Source organism: Pristiophorus japonicus, chromosome 13 (genome assembly GCF_044704955.1).
Source record: "Pristiophorus japonicus isolate sPriJap1 chromosome 13, sPriJap1.hap1, whole genome shotgun sequence".
NCBI classification, from domain to species: Eukaryota; Metazoa; Chordata; class Chondrichthyes; family Pristiophoridae; genus Pristiophorus; species Pristiophorus japonicus.
This window is the reverse complement of record NC_091989.1, coordinates 123,606,263-123,633,582: the sequence shown is the minus strand read 5'-3', so window position 1 is coordinate 123,633,582 and position 27,320 is coordinate 123,606,263. Positions and strand designations below refer to the sequence as shown.

General features: G+C 46.0%; 1 protein-coding gene across 1 annotated transcript in view; it reads left to right on the top strand.

Annotated features, from left to right (window-relative positions):
• Window positions 1-27,320, top strand: part of dus2 (dihydrouridine synthase 2) — a 152,533-nt gene that overhangs the window by 111,334 nt on the left and 13,879 nt on the right. The window contains 3 exon segments of the mRNA XM_070897985.1: window positions 17,855-18,010; window positions 20,324-20,411; window positions 24,992-25,065. Coding sequence (XP_070754086.1) covers window positions 17,855-18,010; window positions 20,324-20,411; window positions 24,992-25,065 — 318 coding nt within the window.

The following is a 27,320-nucleotide window of genomic DNA, read 5'->3' as shown; positions in this document are numbered from 1 at the left end:
AGTGGAGAGTATTCCATCACACTCCTGACTTGTGCCACAGTATTTATGTGGCTGGTTCAGTTAAGTTTCTGGTCAATGGTGACCCCCAAGGATGTAGATGGTGGGTGATTTGGCGATGGTAATGCCGTTGAATGTCAAGGGGCGGTGGTTAGATTCACGTGTTAGAGATATTCATTGCCTGGCACTTGTGTGTCATCAATGTTACTTGCCAATTATCAGCCCAAGCCTGAATGTCGTCCAGGTTCTTGCTGCATGTGGGCATGGACCGCACGCTGCTTCATTATCTGAGGAGTTGCGAATGGCACTGAACACTGCAGTCATCAGCGAACATCCCCACTTCTGACCTTATGATGGAGGGAAGGTCATTGATGAAGCAGCTGAAGATGGTTGGGTCTAGGACACGGCCCTGTGGAACTCCTACAGCAATGTCCTGGGGCTATGATGATGGATCCCAACCACCACAGTCATATTCCTTTGTGCTAGCTATGACTCCAGCCTGGAGAACGTTTTCCCCCTGATTCCCATTGACTTCAGTTTAACTCGGGCTACTCAGTCAAATGCTGCCTTGATGTCAAGGTCAGTCACTCTCACCTCACTTCTGGAATTCAGCTCTTCTGTCCATGTTTGCACCAAGACTGTAATAAGGTCTGGAGCCGAGTGGTCCTGGCAGCACCCAAACTGGGCATTCGGTGGGCAGGTTATTGGTGAGTAAGTGCCGCTTGATAGCACTGTCGATGACACCTTCTGTCACTTTGCTGATGATTGAGAGTAGAATGACGGGCGGTAATTGGCCGGATTGGATTTGTCCTGCTTTTTTGTGGACAGGACATATCTGGGCAGTTTTCCACATTTTCGGATAGATGCCAGTGTTGTAGCTGTACTGGAATAGCTTGGCTAGAGCGCGGATAGTTCTGAAGCACAAGCCATCAGCACGACAGCCGGGATGTTGTCGGGGCCCATTGCCTTTGCTGTATCCAGTGCGCTCAGCCATTTCTTGATAACATGTGGAGTGAATCGAATCGGCTGAAGACTGGTTTCTGTGACGGTGGGGACCTCCGGAGGAGGCCGATATGGATCATCCACTCTGCACTTCTGGCTGAAGATGGTTGCAAATGTTTCAGCTTTGGCTTTTGCATTCACGTGCCGGGCTCCGCCATCATTGAGGATGGGGATATTCATGGAGCCTCCTCCTCTCGTTAGTTGTTTAATGGTCCATCACCATTCATGACTGGATGTGGCAGGATTCTGCACCCCTTATTGAACCAAGGTTGGTCCCTGGCTTGATGATAATGGTAAAGTGAGGGATATGCTGGGCTACGTGGTTACAGATTGTGGTGGAATACAATTCTGCTGCTACTGATGGCCCACAGTGTCTTATGGATGCCCAGTTTTGAGCTGCTAGATCTGTTCTGAATCCCATTTATCACGGTGGTGATGCCACACAACACGATGCAGGATTCCCTCGGTGTGAAGCCGGGACTTCGTCTCCGCAGTGACTGTGTGGTGGTCACTGCTACCAATGCTGTCATGGACAGGTGCATCTGTGATTGGTAGATTGGTGAAGACGCGAGCTAAAATAAGTTTTTGCCTTGTGTTGGTTCTCTCACCACCTGCCGCAAGCCCAGTCTGGCAGTTATGTCCTTCAGGACTCAGCCAGCTTGGTCAGTAGTGGTGCTACTGAGCTACTCTTGGTGATGAACATTGAAGTCCCCCACCCAGAGTGCATTCTGTGCCCTTGCTACTCTCAATGCTTCTTCTAAGTGATGTTCAACATGGAGGAGTTCTGATTCATCAGCTGAAGGAGGGCGGTAGGTGGTAATCAGCAGGAGATTTCCTTGCCCATGTTTGACCTGAAGCCATGAGACTTCATGGAGCCCGGCGTCAATATTGAGGACTCCCAGGGCCACTCCCCCCCTGACTATACCACTGTGCTGTCACCCCTGGTGAGCTGTTCTGCCGTTGGGACAGGACATACCCAGGGATAGTGATGTAGGAATCTGGAACATTGGCTGAAAGGTATGATTCTGTGTGTATGACTATGTCAGGTTGTTGCTTGTCTAATCTGTGGGACAGCTCTTCCAATTTTGGCACAAGTCCTCGGGTGTTGGTGAGGAGGACTTTGCAGGGTCGACTGTGCTGGTTGTGCCGTTGTCGTGTCCGTAGCTGGTGGTGAGGTTGATGCCGGGAGTCTATCCGTATTTTTTCTTCTTGTTTTTCGTAGTGTGTTTTTTTACAACTGAATAGCTTGCTGGGCCATATCAGGGGCTGTGGTTCTGGAGTCACATATAGGCCAGGCCAGGTAAGGACGGCAGATTTCCTTCCAGAAAGGACATTAATGAACCAGATGGGTTTTTATGACAATCCGATAGATTCATGGTCACCATTACTGACACGAACTTTATTTCCAGATTTATTTAATTAACTGAATTTAAATTCCCCAGCTGCCGTGGTGGGATTTGAACTCGCGTCTCTGGATCATTAGTCCAGGCCTCTGGATTACTAGTCCAGTAACATAACCACTAAGATACCGTTCCCGTTTGTGCTATTTGTTAATGGTGCATTGAATTACTGTGACATTCGCCTGCTGACATCTCATCAAATCAACCTGCAAGCACTTCATTTTAATAAACCATAGATGATTCAATTGCATAATGAAAATCACACTGCTTTGGTTGAACTCTTTCATGTTCCCCTAAGCAGTAGAGAATAATGAATTTACTGTCGGTGTAATGAGAGATTGCAAATAAGTAATCAGATTGCTGAATTAGATAAGAGGGAAATTAACTTGCGGTGATGAACTTATAGAGTTGTAATATTATCGTCTACACCTATTAGAACATTTACTTCTTTATTTTGTCAGTGCTCTTTGATTTTAAAGCCTAAAGTTCGCTCTAGGTTCAAATTCCTTTTACCAGTTTTAATAAATGTACCTATTCATTACCCAAAGATGCTGCTAAAGTGTTACTGAACAGGTTTTGCCCTGTCAGGATTTGTTTCACTCAACCTTGCCACACGTTATCTGGGTTATAACAGTCCATGGGGAAGAAATTCAGGAGCATCCCCGTTTGGGACGCTAACTTTTAAAAGTTGAAAACACTCCTGGCTGGCCTCCCACATTCTACCCTACATAAACTTGAGGTGATCCAAAACTCGGCTGCCCATATCCTAACTCGCACTAAGTCCCACTCACCCATCATCCCTGTGCTCGCTGACCTACATTGGCTCCCGGTTAAGCAACGCCTCGATTTCAAAATCCTCATCCTTGTTTACAAATCCCTCCGTGGTCTCGCCCCTCCCTATCTCTGTAATCTCCTTCAGCCTCATAAACAACCCCCCCGCCCCCACACCCCCGAGATGTCTGAGCTCCTCAAATTCTGCCCTCTTGAGCATCCCTGATTATAATCGCTCAACCATTGATGGCCGTGCCTTCCCCTGCCTGAGCCATAAGCTCTGGAACTCCCTCCCTAAACCTCTCCGCCTATCTACCTCTCTTTCCTCCTTTAAGACACTCCTTAAAATCTACCTTTTTGACCAAGCTTTTGGTCATCTGCAGTAATATCTCCTTATGTGGCAAATTTATTTGTTTTGTCTTATAACACTCCTGCGAAGTGCCTTGGGACATTTTACTATGTTAATGGCGCTATATAAATATAAATTGTTATTATTGTCTGCTGCTGTTTTCTACATTAATGAACTAAGGTTGCCACCTAATGGCACAGATGGAGAATTGCAATCTAGGTTGGTTTTATGTGGGGTGGGAAAGCAATCCTCCTGTTTGCCGGTACAGATTTCATGTTGCCCTGTTTATAATTCCATTACCTTCATCTGATTTCAGAATAATAAGAAAAGTACTGGCTTTTTAAAATCATATTTAGATTTAATTATTACAAGTGATTTCTCATGTTCAAATTATCAGAGTTGTTTTACTCAGCCAGTTTTATTTGAAACATAGAAACATAGAAAATAGGTGCAGGAGCAGGCCATTCAGCCCTTCTAGCCTGCACCACCATTCAATGAGTTCATGGCTGAACATGAAACTTCAGTACCCCCTTCCTGTTTTCACGCCATACCCCTTGATCCCCCGAGTAATAAGGACTTCATCTAACTCCCTTTTGAATATATTTAGTGAATTGGCCTCAACTACTTTCTGTGGTAGAGAATTCCACAGGTTCACCACTCTCTGGATGAAGAATTAAGGCTTTATGATATAATTGCTAAGAACCTTTAAACAAGCCCAGTCTTTATGTTTTGTGAGAATGCAGCGATGCAGAAGCGTGTTTAATTGTGATTGACATTCTGGTATCGTGTGTTTGTAGTCAAACAAGACACGGTGGGAACCACGGGGAACAGAGTGTGCAATAGACACATACGGAAACGTTGGGTTCCAGTTTTATGAGTTTCCTTTGGCTCTGTTGAATTCAGACTTTGTCTTAATCCTTTTATTAACTGTGCCTCCTTAAAACAAAGGGCCACGTGCACATTTATTTTTGTGTCAATGACATTGGGGCAACCCCGAGTCATTTTTAACATCAATTTAAAAAGAGGCAACTGAAACAACTCCTCCGGTAAATCCCATAGATAAATAACAAGGTGAATGACATCATCAGACAAGGTTAAACCTCAAAAGGACAAGGTTTGTCTAGTATTTTTCCACAAAGACAGTGGTCCTTTAAAAGAGATAGCGATATCAATATCTATATAGATATCTGCCTATCTCTGTCTACAAAAACACAGAGGAAGGCAAAACAGTTGGAAGAGACGTGGGTTTGGATTTTCAGTTGCCTAACGTCTCAGTTAGCGGCCAGAGGGGGCGTTAATGGGCGCGTAAGAGGTTACCGACCGGGAGCACAGATTTTAGTGCCCCAACGGAAGATTCATTAGAGGTTCACCGGGGGCACAAACCAGTAGCCGCCCGGCTGCTGACTATCATTCCGATCATGATGTAATCCTGGTGCAACGCCCACGCTTGCAACCCAATCACTAAATTCGGTGTGGCCGCCTCATTTAGTGTCCGCCACTAGTCACATCTGAAAAAACAGTCGTTACAACCTTCCACAGTCGTTAATTGGTGGCTACTTAAAGGGATGGGGAAACGCTCCCCTCAGAGGTCACAGTCAGTGCAACATTTACACACAGCACGGTGCTTGAGCCTCCGAGTTTGCAGCGGCAGACAGACATAACAGTTCAGCTTGAGAAAAAGTCATTACGAAAACTTTAATGGGGGCACCACTAATTCATCAGTGTCGCATTCTACATGCTCTAGCAAGACGTTGTGATGAGAGAAACGTTGTTGGCCATGTCGGCAACCGAAGGAGGAGGGCCCCTAGACATCGGGGCAGGAGGCCTTACCTCACGGCTTTACCGGCGGCAACGCTCATACCCGGACCTGTCTGAGGGGAAGTGTGTCAGAAGGCTACACTTCCCAAAGGAGGTAGTTACAGAGATATGCCATCTCCTGCAGACAGACCTGCAGCCTCACATCGGCACCAGGACTGCGCTGCCCGTCTCAGTGAAGGTCATGGTGGCACTCGCATTCTATGCCTCCGGCTCCTTCCAGGCTGCACCAGGGGACGTATGCAGCATCTCACAATTCACAGCACATCGCTGCATCCGCAACGTCACACAGATTCCCTACACATGCAGAATGGACTTCATTACCTTCCCGATGACCAAGGAGAAAGAGGATGAGTGCGCATGTAGGTTTGCCAGGATAGCGGGCTTCCCGAGGGTTCAAAGAGAAATTGATTGCACGCACATGGCCTTTCGAGCACCATTCCAGAATGCAGAGGTCTTCAGAAACAGAAAGCGATACCACTCCCTAAATGTGCAGCTGGTGTTAGACCACACACAGCTCATCCTCGCAATCAAAGCTCGCTATCCTGGAAGCGGACATGATGCATATATCTTCCGGGAGAGCACTGTGCCTCGACTGCGGGGTCATTGTATTTCTTGCGAATTTGAGTCGCTGCCCTGACCACCATGCCGCTGATAGGGACGTGCTGGGCCATCTCCCTCCACAGCCTCCTGAATACCCTTGGCGGTGGTCCTCGTCCCCCTCCAGGCTGTAGCACATTGTTGCGCCTCTCCACAGCCTCCAACAAAACCTCAAGGGCCGTGGCTGAGAAGCGGTGTGCTCTCTGCCTTCCTCCTTGCTCCTCCATTTTCCTGCTCTCAGGTCAGTGAGGAGGTGGAGCTGTGCATGCGCATACTTACCTTGCCGCGCCTTTAAGAGTCTGCTTTTCCCGGGATCAGAATCAGAGATCGGACATACGGAATTATTCGGAAAAATTTAGTACCAGTATTTTCATTAGCCCGCCTCCCCTCCGCCCCCCCCCCCCCCCCCGCCCTGCCCGCCCAGGTCAAGTGTTTAATGACTGATTTAGTGCCCCCTTCAGCACTTCATCCAATTCCGACAAATTTCTCGGCGCTAAAATTACCGCTCCACCTGGGTTAACGCCACAACAGAGGCGCGACCGAATATTCTACCCCTTGCTCTTTAATACCATGACTGCACAGAGCGTGAAACTACATTGCAACCGGCTTTATGTACAGGCTTTCCATTTGAAATGTTTAGATAGATAGTTTCAATGTTAAATGTTGACTAAAAATATGCCCAGAAATCATGACAGAAGGAAATAGATACACACACAAGATTTTTGATTATATACTCCAATAGTCTTTTTGGCGTAACAGGAACAAAATTAAAAACTCCACCAATAGAAATCCATTTATTTAATACTGTACGCCATAAATTTACTGTGAATTTTATTTAATGCAGAAAAGTATTCTGCCTGTGGTGTCCAATTGCACACTCCATTATTTACATGTGAGACGCTATCTGAAATGAGGAAAAAGTGCATGTTTTAATCTCCAGTCCTTGAGGTGTTCCTGGAGAACATGTCTAAAACACTTACTTATGGCTGTTATGTTTTGATTTTTGCTGAAGTCTAGCTTGTAATTCTGTCACGTGAAGTGACATGAATCAATAAACCAACAGAAAACAAATTGTACTTGCTCAATTTTTAATTTCCATTCTGTTTATTGCGTATACTAAAATACTCTCCAACCGTACTGCCAGTGACCAAGAACTTCAATAAATAAACTTCTCAATGTTGCATAACAATATGATCTGAATTATTTCACATTTTTTGGACGATATGGGGATATATATTTTTTTATTCTTTCCGGGATGTGGGCGTAGCTGGCGAGGCCAGCATTTATTGCCCATCCGTAACTGCCCTTGAGAAGGTGATGGTCAGCCGCCTACAACTGCTGCAGACCTTGTGGTAAAGGTACTCCCACAGTGCTGTTAAGGAGGGAGTTCTAGGATTTTGACCCAGCGGCATGAAGGAACGGTGATATATTTTCAAGTCAGCATGGTAGAAACATAGAAAATAGGTGCAGGAGTAGGCCATTCGGCCCTTCGAGCCTGCACCACCATTCAATAAGATCATGGCTGATCATTCCCTCAGTACCCCTTTCCTGCTTTCTCTCCATACTCCTTGATCCCCTTAGCCATGAGGGCCATATCTAACTCCCTCTTGAATATATCCAACGAACTGGCATCAACAACTCCCTGCGGTAGAGAATTCCACAGGTTAACAACTCTCTGAGTGCAGAAGTTTCTCCTCATCTCGGTCCTAAATGGCTTAGTCCTTATCCTTAGACTGTGTCCCCTGGTTCTGGACTTCCCCAACATCGGGAACATTCTTCCTACATCTAACCTGTCCAGTACCGTCAGAATTTTATATGTTTCTATGAGATCCCCTCTCATCCTTCTAAACTCCAGTGAATACAGGCCCAGTCGACCCAGTCTCTCCTCATATGACAGTCCCGCCATCCCGGGAATCGGTCTGGTGAACCTTCGCTGCACTCCCTCCATAGCAAGAACGTCCTTCCTCAGCTTAGGAGACCAAAACTGAACACAATATTCCAGGTGAGGCCTCACTAAGGCCCTGTACAACTGCAGTAAGACCTCCCTGCTCCTATACTTAAATCCCCTAGCTATGAAGGCCAACATACCATTTGCCTTCTTCACCGCCTGCTGTACCTGCATGCCAACATTCAATGACTGATGTACCATGACACCCAGGTATCATTGCACTTCCCTTTTTCCTAATCCGCCCCCATTCAGATAATATTCTGCCTTCATGTTTTTGCCTCCAAAGTGGATAACCTCACATTTATCCACATTATACTGCATCCGCCATGCATTTGCCCACTCACCTAACCTGTCCAAGTCACCCTGCAGCCTCTTAGCATCCTCCTCTCAGCTCACACTGCCACCCAGCTTAGCGTCATCTGCAAAATTGGAAATATTACACTCAATTCCTTCATCCAAGTCATTGATGTATATTGTAAATAGCTGGGGTCCCAGCACTGAACCCTGCGGCACCCCACTAGTCACTGCCTTTCATTCTGAAAAGGACCCATTAATCCCGACTCTCTGCTTCCTGTCTGCCAACCAGTTCTCTATCCACGTCAGTACATTACCCCCAATACCATGTGCTTTGATTTTGCACACCAATCTCTTGTGTGGGACCTTGTCAAAAGCCTTTTGAAAATCCAAATACATCACATCCACTGGTTGTCCCTTGTCCCCACTCTACTAGTTACATCCTCAAAAAATTCTAGAAGATTTGTCAAGCATGATTTTCCTTTCATAAATCCATGCTGACTTGGACCGATCCTGTCACTGCTTTCCAAATGCGCTGCTATTTCATCTTTAATAATTGATTCCAACATTTTCCCCACTACTGATGTCAGGCTAACCGGTCTATAATTACCCATTTTCTCTCCCTCCTTTTTTAAAAAATGGTGTTACATTAGCTACCCTCCAGTCCATAGGAACTGATCCAGAGTTGATAGACTGCTAGAAAATGATGACCAATGCATTCACTATTTCTAGGGCCACTTCCTAAAGTACTCTGGGATGCAGACTATCAGGCTCCGGGGATTTATCGGCCTTCAATCCCATCAATTTCCCTAACACAATTTCCCGCCTAATAAGGATTTCCTTCAGTTCCTCCTTCTCACTAGACCCTCAGTCCCCTTGTATTTCCGGAAGGTTATTTGTGTCTTTCTTCATGAAGACAGAACCAAAGTATTTGTTCAACTGGTCTGCCATTTCTTTGTTCCCCATTATAAATTCACCTGAATCTGACTGCAAAGGGCCTATGTTTGTCTTCACTAATCTTTTCCTCTTCACATATCTATAGAAGCTTTTGCAGTCAGTTTTTATGTTCCCAGCAAGCTTCCTTTCATACTCTATTTTCCCCCTCCTAATTAAACACTTTGTCCTCCTCTGCTGAATTCTAAATTTCTCCCAGTCTGTCAGGCTTGCTGCTTTTTCTGGCCAATTTATATGCCTCTTCCTTGGATTTAACACTATCTTTAATTTCCCTTGCTAGCCACGGTTGAGCCACCTTCCCCGTTTTATTTTTACTCCACACAGGGATGTACAATTGTTGAAGTTCATCCATGTGATCTTTAAATGTTTGCCATTGCCTATCCACCGTCAACCCTTTAAGTATCATTTGCCAGTCTATTCTAGCCAATTCACGTCTCATACCGTCGAAGTTATCTTTCCCTAAGTTCAGGACCCTAGTCTCTGAATTAACTATGTAATTCTCCATATTATGGTCACTCTTCCCCAAGGGGCCTCGCACAACAAGATTACTAATTAGTCCTTTCTCATTACACATCACCCAGTCTAGGATGGCCAGCCCTCTAGTTGGTTCCTCGACATATTGGTCTAGAAAACCATCCCTAATACAGGCCAGGAAATCCTCCTCCACCGCATTGCTACCAGTTTGGTTAGCCCAATCTATATGTAGATTAAAGTCGCCTGCAGACTTTTATTTTCTGCCCCATTAGTACTCTCATCTATATGTTGCCACTGGGCGACATCATCCGGAAACACTGTCAGTTTCCACATGAATGCTGATGACACCCAGCTCTACCTCAATACCACTTCTCTCAACTCCTCCACGATCTCTAAATTGTCAGACTGCTTGTCCGGCAGCCAGTTCTGGATGAGCAAAATTTTTCTCTAATTAAATGTTGGGAAGACTGAAGCCATTGTTTTCGGTCCCCACCACAAATTCTGTTCCTTAGACACTGGCTCCATCCCTCTCCCCAACTCTTGTCTGAGGCTAAACCAAATTGTTCCCCTTGGTGTCATATTTGACCCTGAAATGAACTTTTGACCACATAAAACTTGACTATTTCAACACACTTCTGGCTGGCCTCCCACATTCTATCCTACGTAAACGAGAGGAGATCCAAAACTTGGCTGCCCGGTTAAGCAATGCCTCGATTTCAAAATTCTCATCCTTCTTTTCAAATCCCTCCATGACCTTGCCCCTCCCTATCTCTGTAATCCCCTCCGGCCCCACAACCCAACCCACCCCGCCCCCCAGCGAGATGTCTCTGTTCCTCTAATCCTGCCGCCTTGAGCAACCCTGATTGTAATCGCTCAACCATTGGTGGCCATGCCTTCTGTTGCCCAGGCCCTAAGCTCTGGAACTCCCTGCCTAAAGCTCTCCGCCTCTCTTTCCTCCTTCAAGACACTCCTTAAAACATAAATCTTCGACTAAGTTTTTGGTCACCTGCGGTAATTTCTATCGCATAATACACCTGTGAAGTGCCTTGGGACGTTTCACTACGTTAAAGGTGCTATATAAATACACGTTGTTGTTGTTGCACTTAAGTTCTGCACTATTAAGGCTCCAAGCTCTGGAATTTGGTGTGGTGTGTAACTTGGAAGAGAATTTGCAGGTGGTGGTGTTCCCATGCGCCTGCTGCTCTTGTCCTTCTAGGTGCTAGAGGTCGCAAGTCTGGGAGGTGCTGCCAATGGAGCTTTGGCGAGTTGCTGCAGTGCATCTTGTAGATGGTACGCACTGCAGCCACGGTGCGCCGGTGGTGGGGGGAGTGAATGTTTACGGTCGTGGATGGGGTGCCAATTAAGCGGGCTGCTTTGTCCTGGATGCTGTTGAGCTGCTTGAGTGTTGTTGCAGCTGCACTCATCCAGGCAAGTGGTGAGCATCGCATCCTGACTTGTGCCTTGTAAATGGTGGAAAGGCTTTGGGGAGTCAGGAGGTGAGACACTTGTCGCAGAATACCTAGCCTCTGACCCGCTCTTGTTGCCACAGTGTTTATATGGTTGGTCCAGTTAAGTTTCTGGTCAATGGTGACCCTCAGTATATTGATGGTGGGGGATTCAGCGATGCTAATGTCATTGAATGTCAAGGGGAGGTGGTTAGACTCTTGCTTCTTGAAGGTAGTCACTGCCCCCCACTTGTGTGGTGTGAATGGTGCTTGCCACTTATCAGCCCAAGCCTGAATGTCATCCAGGTGTTGCTGTATGCGGGCACAGACTGCTGAGGAGTTGCGAATGGAACTGAACACTGCAACCTTCAGTGAACATTCCTACTTCTGACCTTATGATGGAGGGAAGGTCATTGATGAAGCAGCTAAAGATGATTGGCCTAGGACACTGCCCTGAGGAACTCCTGCAGCGATGTCCTAGGGCTGAGATGATTGACTTCTAATCACCACAGCCATCTTCCTTTGTGCTAGGTATGACTCCAGCCAGTGGAGAGTTTTCCCCCTGATTCCCATTGACTTCAGTTTTACTAGGCCACACTTGGTCAAATGCTGCCTTGAAGTCAAGGTCAGTCACTCTCACCTCACCCCTATGCAATTCAGTTCTTTTGTCCATGTTTGAACCAAGGCTGTACTGAGGTCCGGAGCTGAGTGATCCTGTGGAACCCAATCTGAGCATCAGTGAGCAGGTTATTGGCAAGTGCCGCTTGATAGCACTGCTGACGACACCTTATATCACTTTGCTGATGATTGAGAGTAGACTGATGGAGCGGTAGTTGGCTAGATTGGATTTGTGCTTTTTGTGGACAGGACATACCTGGGCAGTTTTTCACATTGTCGAATAGATGGCAGTGTTGTAGCTGTACTGGAACAGCTTGGCTAGAGGTGCGGCTAGTTCTGGAACACACGTCTTTAGCATGACAGCTGGAATATTGTCGGGGCCCATAGACTTTGCTGTATCCAGTACGCTCAACCATTTCTTGGTATCACGTGGAGTGAATGGAATTGGCTGAAGACTGGCTTCTGTGATGGTGGGGATCTCAGGAGGAAGCCGATATGGATCATCCATAAGGCACTTCTGGCTGAAGATAGTTGCATATACTTCAGCCTTGTCTTTTGCTCTTGTATGCTGGGCTTCGACTCATTGAGGATGGGGATGTTAATGGAGCCTCCTCCTCCCGTTAGTTTAATGGTTCATTCACGACTGGATGTGGCAGGACTGCAGAGCTTTGATCTGATCCATTGATTGTGGGATCGCTCAGCTCTGTCTATAGCATGCTGCTTCCACTGTTTAGCATGCATGTAGTCCTGTGTTGCAGCTTCCCCAGGTTGACACCTCATTTTTAGGTATGCTTGATGCTTCTGCACTCCTCATTGAACCAGGGTTGGTCGCCTGGCTTGATGGTAATGGTAGAGTGAGGGATATGTCGAGCCATGAGGTTACAGATTGTGGTGGAATACAATTCTGCTGCTGATGATGGCCCACAGCGCCTCATGGATGCCCAGTTTTGAGCTGCCAGATCTGATCTGAATCTATCCCATTTAGCACTGTGGTAGTGCCACACAACACGAAGAAGGGTGTCCTCATTGTGAAGACAGGACTTTGTCTCCACAAGGACTGTGCGGTCATTGCTACCAATGCAGTCATGGACAGTTGCATCTGCGACAGGTAGATTGGTGAAGATGAGGTCAAGTAGGTTTTTGCCTTGTGTTGGTTCTCTCACCACCCAGCGCAGGCTCAGTTTGGCAGCGATGTCCTTCAGGAATCGGCCAGCTCCGTCAGTAGTGGTGCTACCGAGCCACTGTTGGTGATGGACATTGAAGTCCCCCACCCAGAGTACATTCTGTGTCCTTGCTACCCTCAGTGCTTCTTCCAAGTGGTGTTCAACATGGAGGAGTACTGATTCATCAGCTGAGGGAGGGCGGTAGGTGGTAATCAGCAGGAGGTTTCCTTGACCATGCTGGACCTGAAACCATGAGTCTTCATGGGGTCTGAAGTCAATGTTGAGGGCTCCCAGGGCCACATACTCCCGACTGTATAACAATGTGCCGCCACCCTGGTGGGTCTGTCCTGCAAGTGGGACAGGACTTACCCAAGGATGGTGATGGATGATTCTGGGACATTGGCTAAAAGGTATGATTCTGTGAGTTTGACTATGTCAGGCTGTTACTTGATTAGTCTGTGGGGCATCTCCCAATTTTGGCACAAGTCCCCAGATGCTAGTGAGGTGGTCTTTGCAAGGTCGACTGGGTTGGGTGTCCGAATCATGTCCGAAGCCGGTGCTGAGATCGATGCCGATTGGGTTTTTTCTGATAGTTTCTCATAGTGCTTTGTTACAACTGAGGTTGTAAACAGCCAGGTTGCTGAGATACTGGATGAGATTAAAAAATAGATAGAGAAGGTACTGAAAAGGCTGGTGGTAATTAAAGTGGATAAATCACTCAGTCTGGATGGGATGCATCTTAGATTACTGAGGGAAATGAGGGCAGAAATTGGGGGGTGTTGGCCACAATCTTCCAATCCTCCTTCGATACAGGGCTGGCACCAATGCAAATGTTTCATCCTTGTTCAGAAAAAGAAAGATAAACCTGGCAATTACAGGTCAGTCAGTTTAATGTTGGTGGTGGAGAAGATTTTAGAAACAATGGCCCCAAGTTTCGTCCCGCGGTGAAAACGGCGCACCTCCGAGCTGGGCGCCTGTTTTTCGTGCCGAAAACTGCGCCTAAAAAAAAGTCCGATATTGGAGCGCGATGTCTGCTTGGCGCGGCGCAGCAGGGGGCGGAGCCTAACACTCGCGCCGATTTTCTAAGCAGCAGGGGGCGGGTACAATTTAAATTGGCCTTCGTGGTGCCGGCAACCCTGCGCGTGCGCGTTGGAGCGTGCGCGCAGTCTCACAAACATTGACACTCAGCCATTTTTTAAAATACTGCAGAAAAAGTGAAGATTTGTTTCTTGGACCCCTGCAAAGGCTTGTAATTTAATTTTTTTTGATATTTCTGTGTGTGAGGGAGTGCTTTTAGCAGCACTGCTGAATAAATCACCTGCTGAAATCAGTGAGTTCAGCTTTTCACTGCTAAACTTGCAGAACCGGTGCTGCATTGGTGCATGCAAATTAAGGACTGTGTGATTGGAGAAATAAGAGTGCCAATTCAACTTTGCAATAATACGTGGTGTTGACAATCCAGCACCCATTCTGCAAATTTAAATATAAAACTGTCGATGTGGCTGCCTCTCCCTGTCCAAATGGCCTCAGTCCCCCTCACAGCTCGAAGGCTGCTGCTGTATCTTCGGCTGCCGGCCAGCCACTGACGCCGCTGCTATCTCATGGCCGAATGGCCTCATCGGTCTGCTGCTGATTCTTCGGCTGCCGGCCAGCCACTGACACCGCTGATATCTCATGGCCGAATGGCCTCGGGTCCGTCCGATCTGCTTCTTCGCGGCCAGCCACGAAGAGAATGAAGGCCTGCCTCAAGCACTGCAAGCTCAGCTCGAAGCTTGCTGCCGCTGCCGTCGAGACACTGACGCCAGACCCCTGCCTGTCTCCAACATGAAAGGCCTGCCTGAAGCACTTTCACCCAGGTAGGAACATGGTTTATTTAATCTTTTCTTTGCTTATAAATTTTTATTCAGGTTGGATTTATTTGTATAATATTTGTATAAGTATAACTAAGGATTGATTGTAGAATTTAATGACTTCCCTTCCCCCCCCCTCCCCCCCCCACCTCGTTCCCTATGCCTAATTTGTAACCTACGCCTGATTTTCTAAAGTGTAGACAAGGTTTTTTCGAGCGTACAAAAATCTTCACTTACTCCATTCTAAGTTAGTTTGGAGTAAGTTTTCACTCACGAAACTTTGAAATCAGGCGTAAGTGGCCGGACATGCCCCCTTTTGAAAAAAAATTCTGTTCCAAAGTGAAACTGTTCTACCTGACTAGAACTGGAGCAAACTAAATGTGGAGAATTCCGATTTTTAAGATACTCCGTTCTACTCCAGTTGCTCCTAAAAATCAGGAGCAAATCATGTGGAAACTTGGGGCCAATAATCCGGGAGAAAATTAATAGCCACCTGGACATGCATGAACTAATAAAGGAGAGCCAGAGCGGATTTGTTATGGGCAAATCATGTTTGACTAACTTGATTGACTTTTTGATGAGGTAACAGAGAGGGTGGATGAGGGCAGTGCAGTGGATGTGTATATGGACTTTCATAAGGCGTTTAATAAAGTACCACATGTTAGGCTTCTTCGCAAAATTGAAACCCATGGGATAAAAGGGGCAGTCGCAGCATAGCCACAAAATTGGCTACGGGATAGAAAACCGAGAGTTATGGTGTGGCTGTTTTTCGGACAGGAGGGAGGTAAACAGTGATGTTCCCCAAGGTTCAGTACTAGGACCACTGTTGTTTTTGATGTACATTAAGACTTGGACTTGGGCACAATTTCAAAATTTGCAGATGAGTTGAAACTTGGAAGTGTAGTAAACAGTGAGGAAGATAGTAATAGACTTCAAGAGGACATAGACAGGCTGGTGGAATGGGCGGACAAATAGCAGATGAAATTCAACGCGGAGATGTGTGAGGTGATACATTTAGGTAGGAAGAATGAGGAGAGACCATACACACTAAATGGTAGTGTTTTAAAGGGGGTGCAAGAACAGAGACCTGGAGGTGGATGTGCACAAATCTCTGAAGGTGACAGGACAGGTTAACAAAGCAGTCAATAAAACATATGGGATCCCAGGCTTTATAAATAGAGGTGTAGAATACAAAAGCCAGGAAATTACCTACATTTTTTAAACCTACATTTAAAAAAAAAACTATTTCGGCCGCAGCTGGAGTATTGTGTCCAATTCTGGACATCACACTTCAGGAAGGACGTGAAGGCTTTGGAGAGGGTACAGAAGAGATTTACTAGATTATGGCTCCAGTGATGAGGGAATACAGTTACTTGGATAGACTGGAAAAGCTGGGGTTGTTCTGTCCCCTTGGAACAGAGAAGGCCGAGCGGAGATTTGATAGAGGTGTTTAAAATCATGAAGGCTTTGGATAGAGTAAACAAAGAGAAACTGTTTCCAATGGCTGAAGGATCGATAACCAGAGGGCACAGATTTAAGGTGGCTGGCCAAAGAACCAGAGGCAACATGAGGGAAAATGTATAAATGCAATGAGTGGTTAGGATTTGGAATGCACTGCCTGAGGGTATTGGGTACAGATTCAATTGTAGCCTTCAAAAGTGAATTGGAAAAGATTGCAGGGATATGGGGAAAGAGCGTGAGAGTGGGACTAACTGGATTGCTCTTCTAAAGAGCCGGCGCAGACTCGATGGGCCGAATGGCCTCCTCCTGTGCTGTACTATTCGATGTTTCTGTGAATTTTCGGAGCTTGTGCTGCCGATAGGATGTCCTCTCTGCCAGTAGGAGGCATCACAAGTTCAGGCGTGCACTGCCCAAAATGTTCCGTCCGTTAATTTTAACGGACAGAAAGTGGGCTGTGCATGTCCGAATTTCCAATACAGGAAGGCAAGTCTCCCTGCTGAGAGTGCAAGTAGGGAAATATTCCCACTCTATGTCCATTTGGGTTAAAGCACTCAGCAGAACAGCAATGGATTTTTGTCCTTCCATCTCTACTCCAGGGACTTGAGCGCACAAATCTAGGCTGACACTCCAGTGCAGTGCTGAGGGAGCGCTGCACTGTTGGAGGTGCCATCTTTCAGATGAGACGTTAAACCGAGGCCCCGTCTGCTCCCTCAGGTGGAACTAAAAGATCCCATGGCACTATTGTGAAGAAGAGCAGGGGAGTTATCCCCGGTGTCCTAGCCAATATTTATCACTCAATCAACATAACAAAAACAGTTTATCTGGTCATTATCACATTGTTCTTTACGGGAGCTTGCTGTGTGCAAATTGGCTGATGCGTTTCCCTCATTACAACAGTGACTACACTCCAAAAGTACTTCATTGGCTGTAAAGCGCTTTGAGATATCTGGAGGTCTTTCTTTCTAACGTGGGTTGGGTCTGAAGGGAGCATTTTCCACTATCTAAAAGAAAAAACTTACATTTACATAGTGCTTTACACATTCTCAGTACGTCCCAAAGTTCCTCACAGCCAATGCTTTTGAAATCTAGTCACTGTTGTTATATAGGCAAATGCAACAACCAATTTGCACACAGCAAAGTCCCACGTACAGCAGTGAGATAAATGACCAGATAGTCTATTTTTAGTGATGAAGGTTGAAGGAAAAGTGTTGGCCAGGACACCGGGAGAACACCCTTGCTCCTCTGCAAACAGAGCCATGGGATCATTTATGGCAACCTAAGAAGGCAGACGGGACTTTGCTTTTATGTCTCATCTGAAAAATGGCACCTCTGACAGTGCAGCACTCCCTCATTACTGCACTCCAGTGTCAGTCTAGATTATGTGCTCAAGTCCTGGAGTAGGGCTTGAACCCACAAGCTTCTGACTCAAAGGCCAGAGTGTTGCCACTGAGACAATCTTAACACTGGAGTGAATCACTGGTGGAAACAACCCTGTCACTATAAGAATAATTTGAGGTGATCGCACAGGAAGCATGTCAAACCATAAAGCGTATTGGTTTAAATGTAATTCCTTCCTGCCCCCTCATAGCATATTGGTACAAAAAAGCAAAATTTGCTAAGCATTGGATTTGTAATCTGTTAAAATGCAATGGGTTTTTGTGACTAACATTAAAGCCCATTTGGTAACCATGGCTGCATTCTTCCTATACACAGTGAGGCTTTTGAAATGATTGAATATTATAAAGAAGTTATGGCTTGCTTGGAAACAAAGAGGGACATGCTGAATGCAAGAACTCAAGAGAAATCCGAACAGCAACCTGGGGATAACGGATCTACTGATGCTGTACAAATGGCAGTCAGGTTCAACAAGTAAGGCTGCAATGCATTTACAATTATTAGAATAGGATATTACATTTTTGGGGTGCCCTGCGCATTGGGCTGGACTTTCCACTTAGATCGCTAGGGCCCAAAAAACGGGCGATGTTGCAGCTATCATCAGGGGAAAGTCCAGCCCATTGACTTTCAGAATGGGTATCAAATTTCAATATGTAATTTTATTTATAAGCTTAAATGGTGTAGTTTGACCCTCCCGCCAATGTGCCCTCTTATCAGTGGCGAGGTCCCACACTGTCCGCTCACCAGCTGTTGACGCTGGAAGAGATACCGCGTGTGCTGTGCGGCCATGCAGCAAATTTAAAGGGCCCGTGCAGGCCCGCTCACTGGATTTAAATTAAACTGTATTATAAAATCGGGTGTCATGGAGAAGTGAAACTATTTTGCTGAATGCCATCAGGGCTTTCTGATGAAAGTCCATTTTTAATCATACATCAAATATATGGAGTCAGTCGAATGATGGGGAATTCTGTAGAACCGGTGCTTTTTTTTTTAGTGGCATTTTGAAAACCCCTCATCAATGTTCCCTCTATTTTTTTGTTTCCCTGCACAGGCCCTTTAACTGGCTGCGCGGCTCATGCAGACTTTTGCGCATGCGCGTTTTCTTCCATGTAAAAGCCGGTGAGCGTCCTGTACAGGACCTTCAGACAGCTGTGCAGCTCAACGGGAACATTGCCCCTCACCTGAGTCACTGTAATGTCCCCGAACAAGCTGTTCTAAACTGGTAGTTGATCATTTTTCAAAGACCAATAGGAAAACGTTGATAGCAGATTTGAAGCCTTAAATGTAATTAGATTCTCCCGGTATTTCAATATTAATTTATCAGGTTTATTTCGATTTTGACTGTGCCCATTAACTTGATGCACTTTGTCTTCAGGTTTACTTTTCAAAATGTTAAACCGAAGATAGATTTACTCAGTCAGTCCAATAGACCGCCAAGACATTTAGCTGTTGATTAGCAACACTTCCTGCCTTGACATGACCATGTCGGCCTATGATCTGCCCTTTAAATGGCTTTTAAAAAATAGAATTTTTGAGGTCTGTTTTTACCACTTTCTTCCAAAGTGGACAGAGTGAGTCAGGAGGAAATAGGATATGGGTAAGAAAATGGGTTTCAAAGCTAATTTTCTCAGACGGATAGTAGGATAATGATGTTTATATTAGGTTAGAGTGGATAAAATTCAAGTTGACGGGCCTCTCCCAGTGGCTCAGTAAGGTTGTCCAGTGGGTAGATGAACATACGGAACAGGAAGATACCAGGTTTGACACCCCCACCCACCCCCCCAGCTTACTGACTTACTGGATCTCAGCTGAGGCATCTTTAGGTTCAGTGCTTATGGATTGGGAGAGAGGAAAATCATCTAGGGTTCATTTCCCGATCACTATCCAGAATCTACTGCGGGAAAGACTTGGGTCTCGTCCAGAAGTGTCCGTGAACTGCTCCAACCACCAATGTGGCTCAAAAATAATACTGAAGCCTCAGACTGAAGCAAAGTTCCGTCAGTTAAATTAAAGATATTTTCTTGAATCTGGACACAGAATTGTGTTTCTTTACTGAGGCACCACCTATGTGAATATGCCGTGTAGCTTCTGGCTGAGTCAAAGGTTCAAATTTAACAAGCTGTGAAGATGGGAATTTTACGTGAATTATATACACATGGGGAAATGCTCTTCTCTGTCCTGGCAGTAGAGAATCTTTTCCACTGCCTGCTCTGCCCAGAGTGGGTAGTAATGGCATTCTGTCCTACTGCACATAAATCATCACTGGAATACAGCTTGCATTGTGTTCTCCCCAAACTAAGAGTTTCAGAAATTAATGCTAGTATTTGTGTTCTGTGAAGGAAAAGCTGGAATGAACCTGATACAAAACAAAAAAAGGAAAATGGCTGGTGGAATGTAGAAGTAACTGCTGCCACTGACCATCGTCCACTAACCATTTTTCCATCATTCTCCATGTTTTCCAACTGGCAGGAGGAGCCCGTTGGCAGATTTAAAGACCATTTAACGAGAACTGTAGCTACGTTAGTTTGCCAAAGAATGTAAGCATGTTGTCTTGGATAACTGCAAAGCATCCATAAACCGGTTTCGTGAGCCCAGTATCAGATGTCCTTTCTTTAAGCTGTGCACCATGTCTAATAGAATGTTCAAAGAATGACCTGTCCAGCAAATGTTTTAATAAATATTTGGGTGTTTTTTTGTCGGCCCAACACAAGTCTTCATAGTATGAAAATAAAATAATTGTGCAGCATTCATATTTCTAAAGTGACGACGTTGCGTTGTTTCCTCCAGGCGTGATTACCCACTTCAAATCACACCCAAAATGGTACTACTTGAGTGGTGTCGAAAACAGAAGCTTCCTCAACCAGTGTATGAGACAGTAAGTTTTAAACCATTTGTTTGTACCGTAATTGACTTTTTCTCACAGGCAAAAATGCTTTTAACTAGGTTTTCCATTGGTATGATAAAGGAACACTGATTACCGAGACGATCGACAAGGGAGCTAAAAGCCCCAGATCATCTCACCCTATAAATAAGTGTACTATTGACTTTACGAGGGAGTAATGTTATGTATTTAACCCTTGGCAACCTATATCACACCACCACCAGAGGGCCTACCTGTTGGAGTCCCGGGGCTGCCTGGGATCCTTGTTCTGGAGTTAGAATGTTATACTGTCCCATGTTTAAATCCAGCTGATCAGAACTGGTCATTAATTATTACGCTCATAATAAAGGATGAAACTGAATACCATAAGCATTGAGTAAGTGTGACCTTAGCTCCTTTAATTAGACTCCAGAGTGCAGGTACCGTGTGGGTGGCCTGCTTCTATACCATGCTCCCAAGGGATGCTGGGATTCCTTGGGACGCCAACAGGTAGGCCCTCTGGTGGTGGTGTGATATAGGTTGCCAAGGGTTACATACATAACATCACTCCCTCGTAAAGTCAATAGTACACTTTTTTACAGGGTGAGACGATCTGGGGCTTTTCGTTCCCTTGTCGATTGTCTCGGTACAAATGCAGGTGTGGCTGAGTTGGTTGGTTCTTCACTGGGCTGCTGGGTAGCCGGCCTTGCCGGGCTGCTGGGGATGGTGAGTTCGGCTTCGTGGTCAACCATGATGTCGGTTGCCACTTGTGTTTGTGTTGGAGGGTCGAAGTTGGCGGTGTCCTCTTCGGGTTGCTCGTAGCTGTTAGTGAACCGCAATTTGATTTGGTCCAAATGCTTTCTGCACGCTAGTCCATTGGCCAATTTGACCTGAAACACCCTACTCCCTTCTTTGGCTATGACCGTGCCAGCGAGCCATTTGGGACCATGTCCATAATTGAGTACAGACACAGGATCATTGACCTCAATATCGCGTGACAAATTTGCGCGATCATGGTACATGCTTTGTTGGTGCCGCCTGCCCTCGACGTGATCATGGAGATCAGGGTGGACAATAGAGAGCCTTGTTTTGAGCACTCTTTTCATGAGCAGCTCAGCTGGGGGAACCCCGGTGAGCGAGTGGGGTCAGGTGCGGTAGCTGAGCAGAACTCGGGACAGTCGGGTCTGCAGGAGCCTTCCGACATGCGTTTCAAGCTTTGCTTGATGGCCTGAACTGCCCGTTCTGCCTGGCCTTTGGATGCGGGCTTGAACGGGGCAGATGTGACGTGCTTGATCCCATTGCGGGTCATGAATTCCTTGAGTTCAGCACTGGTGAAACATGACCCATTGTCGTTGACTAGGACATCAGGCAGGCCGTGTGTGGCAAACATGGCTCGTAGGCTTTCGATGGTGACGGTGGACGTGCTTACAGACATTATTACACATTCAATCCATTTTGAATAAGCATCCACAACAACCAAGAACATTTTGCCTAGAAATGGGCCCGCATAGTCAACGTGGATCCTAGACCACAGTTTGGAGGGCCACGACCACAAACTAAGCGGTGCCTCTCTGGGTGCATTGCTCAATTGAGAGTAAGTGTTGCACTGGCGCACGCATGACTCTAAATCTGAGTCGATGCCGGGCCACCACACATGGGATCTGGCTATGGCTTTCATCATTACAATGCCTAGGTGGGTGCTGTGTAGGTCATGTATGAACAATTCTCTGCCTTTCTTGGGCAAGACCACACGATTACCCCACAAAAGACAGTCCACCTGTAAGGACATTTCGTCTTTGCACCTATGGAACGGCTTCATCTCTTCCTGCATTGACGCTGGACCAGCTCCCATGGAGGACGCAGTTTTTTTTTACCAGGGACAGTACAGGATCCTGGCTGGTCCGGGTCCTGATCTGGCGGGCTGTAACGGGTGACTTTTCGTTTTCGAATGCATCCATCACCATGAGCAAGTCTGCAGGCTGTGCCATTTCCACACCAGTGATGGGCAATGGTATCCGACTGAGAGCATCGGTGCAGTTCTCTGTGCCCGGTCTGTGGCAGATTACATAGTTGTATGCCGACAGCATGAGTGCCCATCTTTTCACTCGGGGAGTTGTTGGCCTGTGGGGTTCCCTGCCGCGGAGAGTTGTTGATGCCAATTCATTGGATGTGTTCGGGAGGGAGTTGGATGTGGTCCTTGCGGCTGGGGGGGTGTGGAGGGGGCGTGGGGGGAGGTGCTAGGGTGGGTGATCAGCCATGATCTTGTTGAATGGCGGTGCAGGCTCAAGGGGCCGAATGGCCTACTCCTGCATCTATTTTCTCTGGTTCTATGATGCGGGCAGAGGCATTGGTGTTAATCCCTTTGCTCTCTGAGAATAGCGATATGAGCGGCCGAACAGTGTGGGGCCGCCCTGGCACGATCCATAGTGGTTCGTGCACCGCTCAATCATCAGAGACTTTGACTTCTGCGCAGTTCTTTGGTGTAAGTTCTTAGCTTGGTATGAATGGGGCTGAGCTTGGGCCTGTGTGCCTTGTTGCACCACAGCCTGTCGAAAGCCTTTTTGCTCATTATGGATTGACTCGCATCGTGTCCAGTTCCATGGATACTGGAATTCCGTTCAGTTCAACTTTTAACATTATTGGTGGACATTTCGTGAAGGTGTGTACCCTGTACACTTCTGCCTCCTCGGTTCGAGTCTCTAGTTCAGCCTGGTCCACCGTGGATCGATCTTCTTCTGCAACGTGGTGGTTTGCAGGGTTTGCAGCTCGCCTGCACATTCACTGGAGGTGTCCATTGTTCTGCAGTCATCGCACGCATAGTGCTTAAAGCGGCGTTGCTGGGGCCGATGATCACCTCCACAACACCAACAAGGTGTTAACTGCCTCGCATTAACGATTGATGGTGGACTCTGAATCATCTGAGGTCGTGCAGCAGCCGGCATGTACGTTCTGCCATGTATATTTCTGCGCCAAAACGACGTTACTTTGTGTACAGCACTTGCCGAAACCCCTCTATGCTGCAAAATTTGTTTGGTGTTATTGCTGGTGGACATAAATGCCTGGGCTATTGTTATGGCTTTGTTCAGATTTGGTGTTTCAACAGTCAATAGTTTGCGAAGAATTACCTCATTGCCAATGCCAAGCACAAAAATGTGTCTCAGCATTTGTTCAAGGCATCCATCAAATTCGCAATGTCCTGCAAGGCGCCTTAGTTCGGCGACGTAGCTCGCCACTTCCTGGCCCTCCAACTGTAGAACCGGTACCTTGCCATCAAAACGCTTTCCTTAGGATTTAGGTGCTCCCGGACCAGCGTACACAATTCTTCATAGGATTTGGTTGTTGGTTTTACCGGAGCTAGAAGATTCTTCACGAGGCCATAGGTTGTTGCCCCACAGACGGTAAGGAGGATCGCCCTTCGTTTGGCAGCGTTCTCATCCCCCTCCAACTCATTGGCCACGAAGAATTGGTCGAGTCACTCCGCGAAGGCCTCCCAATCATCCCCTTCTGAGAACTTCCCCTGGATACCAACTGTTCTTTGCATTTTCGCATGGTTGTTCGTTACCTCGTCGCCAATTATTACGCTCATAATAAAGGATGAAACTGAGTACTGTAAACAATGAGTAAGTGTGACCTTAGCTCCTTTAATTAGACTCCAGAGTGCAGGTGCCGCGTGGGTGGCCTGCTATATACCATGCTTCCAAGGGATGCTGGGATCCCTTGGGACTCCAACAGGTAGGCCCTCTGGTGGTGATGTGATACAGGTTGCCAAGGGTTAAATACATAACATTAATGATCAGTTTGCTGCAGATAGAAGTTGAACAACTTTTGTTCTTACAAAAATTGAATCTTTAGCATGGGAAAAAGTTATTGATCACATTTTCTCCAAAGTTGAGAAGTGCTACGTGGAGATCATGGACAGTTCTGCAATAAGGAACATGAGGAACTAGGACAACACCACACATGATTTGGAAACTTTAAGATGATTTTTTTAAATAAGATAGGTCAAATAACAAATAAATCACACATTTTGCAGTGGGGCAGCACATAGGTTGTAGGAGCCCACACTTTATACTGGGGTGTTCCTTTCATTTGCCCCATGATAACAGGACAGACTTTGGCACTTAACAAAAAGAAATTCTGATATAACTAAGATGCTTAACTGGAGGTTTTGTTATTTGCTAAGTACAAAGATCTTTCAATGGATTATTTAACTGGATCAAAAGCAAAATACTGCGAATGCTGGAAATCTAAAATAAAAACTGAAAATGCTGGAACCACTGAACAGGTCAGGCAGCATCTGTGGTGCGAGAAACAGAGTTAACGTTTCAGGTCTATGATTTTTCGTCCGAACTGGAAGAAGTTCTTTCCTCCCCTCTCGTCCTTTTCCCAGCCTCTACAATTGCTTAAAAACCGGTGCACCTCGAACTTCTTCCAGTTCTGATGAAAGGTTTCTGTTTCACGCTCCACAGATGCTACCTGTGATCTGCTGAGTGTTTCCAGCATTTTCTGTTTTTATTTAACTGGGTATTTTGTCCTGTGCTCAGTACAAAGACCTTCAGACAGGTTATTTAACTGGGTGTTTTGTCTTGTGCTAGGTACAAAGACCTTCAGACAGATTATTTAATTCAGTCGTGACAGTAGCAGAGAAAAACTACAAGTCCTCCTATTGGTAAGTGATGTGGAGGTTGATTCTCTGCCTCCCACTAAATCTGGTGAAAAATCAAGTTTGGCTCAAATGTCCACCAATTGCTTTTGTCCACTCCATGTTAACCTTTGCTTTCCAATTAGTTGGTGAATTATTAGTGCCGATCCAGTCCACTTTAAACTGATTTTTTTTTTGCTGTTTCCTCATGCACTGAATTTAAACTAACTGTAACCTAGTCTAAACACACCACCTGTGGAGATACAAGTTCTTATTTAATTCATGACCGACGATATAGTAACAAAGGACTTTACGGAAAACAACTTTGCAGACACTTGAGCCAGTAAACAAAACCATGCTAAAAGATTAGCGAGGAAAAAAACTACAGATTAAGTGAAAATATTTACATTTGTGCTTTAAAGAGCTTGCATTACAGTGTGAGGATCAACTGAGAACATGCCTTGTGAAATATCAGAAGGTGCCGTTTAAAAAAACTTGTAAAACCTACCAGAATTATAAGATGTAGAAAATGGGTCAGATCCTTGTTCAAAGAGGTAGAATAGCTGGGACATGCTCAGTTCTACCCAGATCAATTGGTTCTCTAAGGCCATTTCTCATCTTTCAAAGTAATCTATTGATCTTGAAATGTTCCTGGCCAGTTGCTGCAGGCAGTTGGTGTAGATCCTGCAGCCCACTGATGTTCCACTAGTTTTAGATACTTTGCTTTTACATTTTTGCAACAATACAAAACCCCTTTGATGGGATCGGTTGTGACTGGGCAGGATTTTGTGCCCAGAAGAAAGTATTAAGCTGTTTGACGGGTATGTTAGATGAGATTTTAGTGTCTGTTTGATATTTGCAATAAATGCAGTTTCTGCTGTTTGTTGCGTTCAGAAGTAAATGCAATCTCATTTGGTAGAATAAATGGATCGCTTTTCATAGATTAAATTGTTCGACCCATCTCATTCTGGTTTAAAAAAAAATGTTTTTGTGTATCATCAAGGGAAGGGAATGGAACTCTTCTCATTTCAGGCACCCAACATCAGCATCGTAAACCCAATTCAGATATCGAGCAGCCAGGCCCAAAGTAAAGCTCCATCTACCTCAGCTCCTACTCTACCAATGTGACATTCTTTCAATTTCCCAGCCTCAGCCAGCCATTTTGTGGCATCTCGTGAGTAAGGCTGCCAATTCATGCTGAATTAAGACAATTCTGTGTTGTAGGCCCATGCCTACTAGGAACTGGATTAAAATTGCCCAAACTCACTTGACGTAAGACCCTTGCAGCCAGCAGACAGAGCCTTACATTTAATCTGAGCTGCATTTAAACTGAGGTCCCAGAGGTGACAAGCCAATAATGAACCTGCTGCACCATCTAGTGACCTTATGCAGGTGAATTCTGATTGGATGGCTTATTTTTCTTCTGGTGAAACATTGGGGAACTGTTACCGCAGGTCTGCTTGGCAGCACGGCAGAGAATGGCAGATGAACTGTTATTTTTCATCTGTCCACGTGGCCTCTCTGCAACTTGGGAGAGTTCTCCTCCACAAGTATTCAGAGTGGCCTCTACACTTGTAACTTGTTCAGTTGTCGACTTTTTTGTAATCTCAAATGATGGGAGTTGTTGAACTCGTACAGTATTTGTACAGATTAGAATTCGTTGGGGTGGTATTCTTTGGCTGACGGTTTGGGGCACGGGCACAACACCATGGAGTAATTGACTCTGGGTTTTTAACTGAGTTCCCAGTTTTAGCTGCATCACTGCTGGGAAGAATAGAGCATTCCCCTTCACCCTCCACAATGTGCAGTTGATTAGCATTGTGTAGCCTAACTGTCCAGACCAGAGGCTCCCAAATCGGAGACGTGGACTGTGCTATATTGTAAGTTAGGCATGCTACAATTGGCTTTCTTGCCCTTGGGTTAAGGAGAAAATAGACCACGGGTTCCATTCTTGGTTAGCCATCCAAGACTCCCTGCTAGTGAGTTCCGGCGGGGGAGGACACAATCAGCTCAGAATGAGGCCCTCCCGCTCCCCCATTCGAGATCAGATAACATGCTGACACTCAGTATCCAGACCCATTCGTGAGTAATGTCCACTTGGGTAATGTACCAAATCGCATCTGGTACCCATGCAACTGTACCCCAACGTTGATGCCCATGGGAGAGCACGAACTGTTGGGAAGGAAAGGATGAGCTGACCAGAGGCCAGGTGCTGTCCCACAGAAGGACGGATTACTGGAGACCGAATCAGCTCTGGCCTAGACCGCACACGTCCTGCCAAT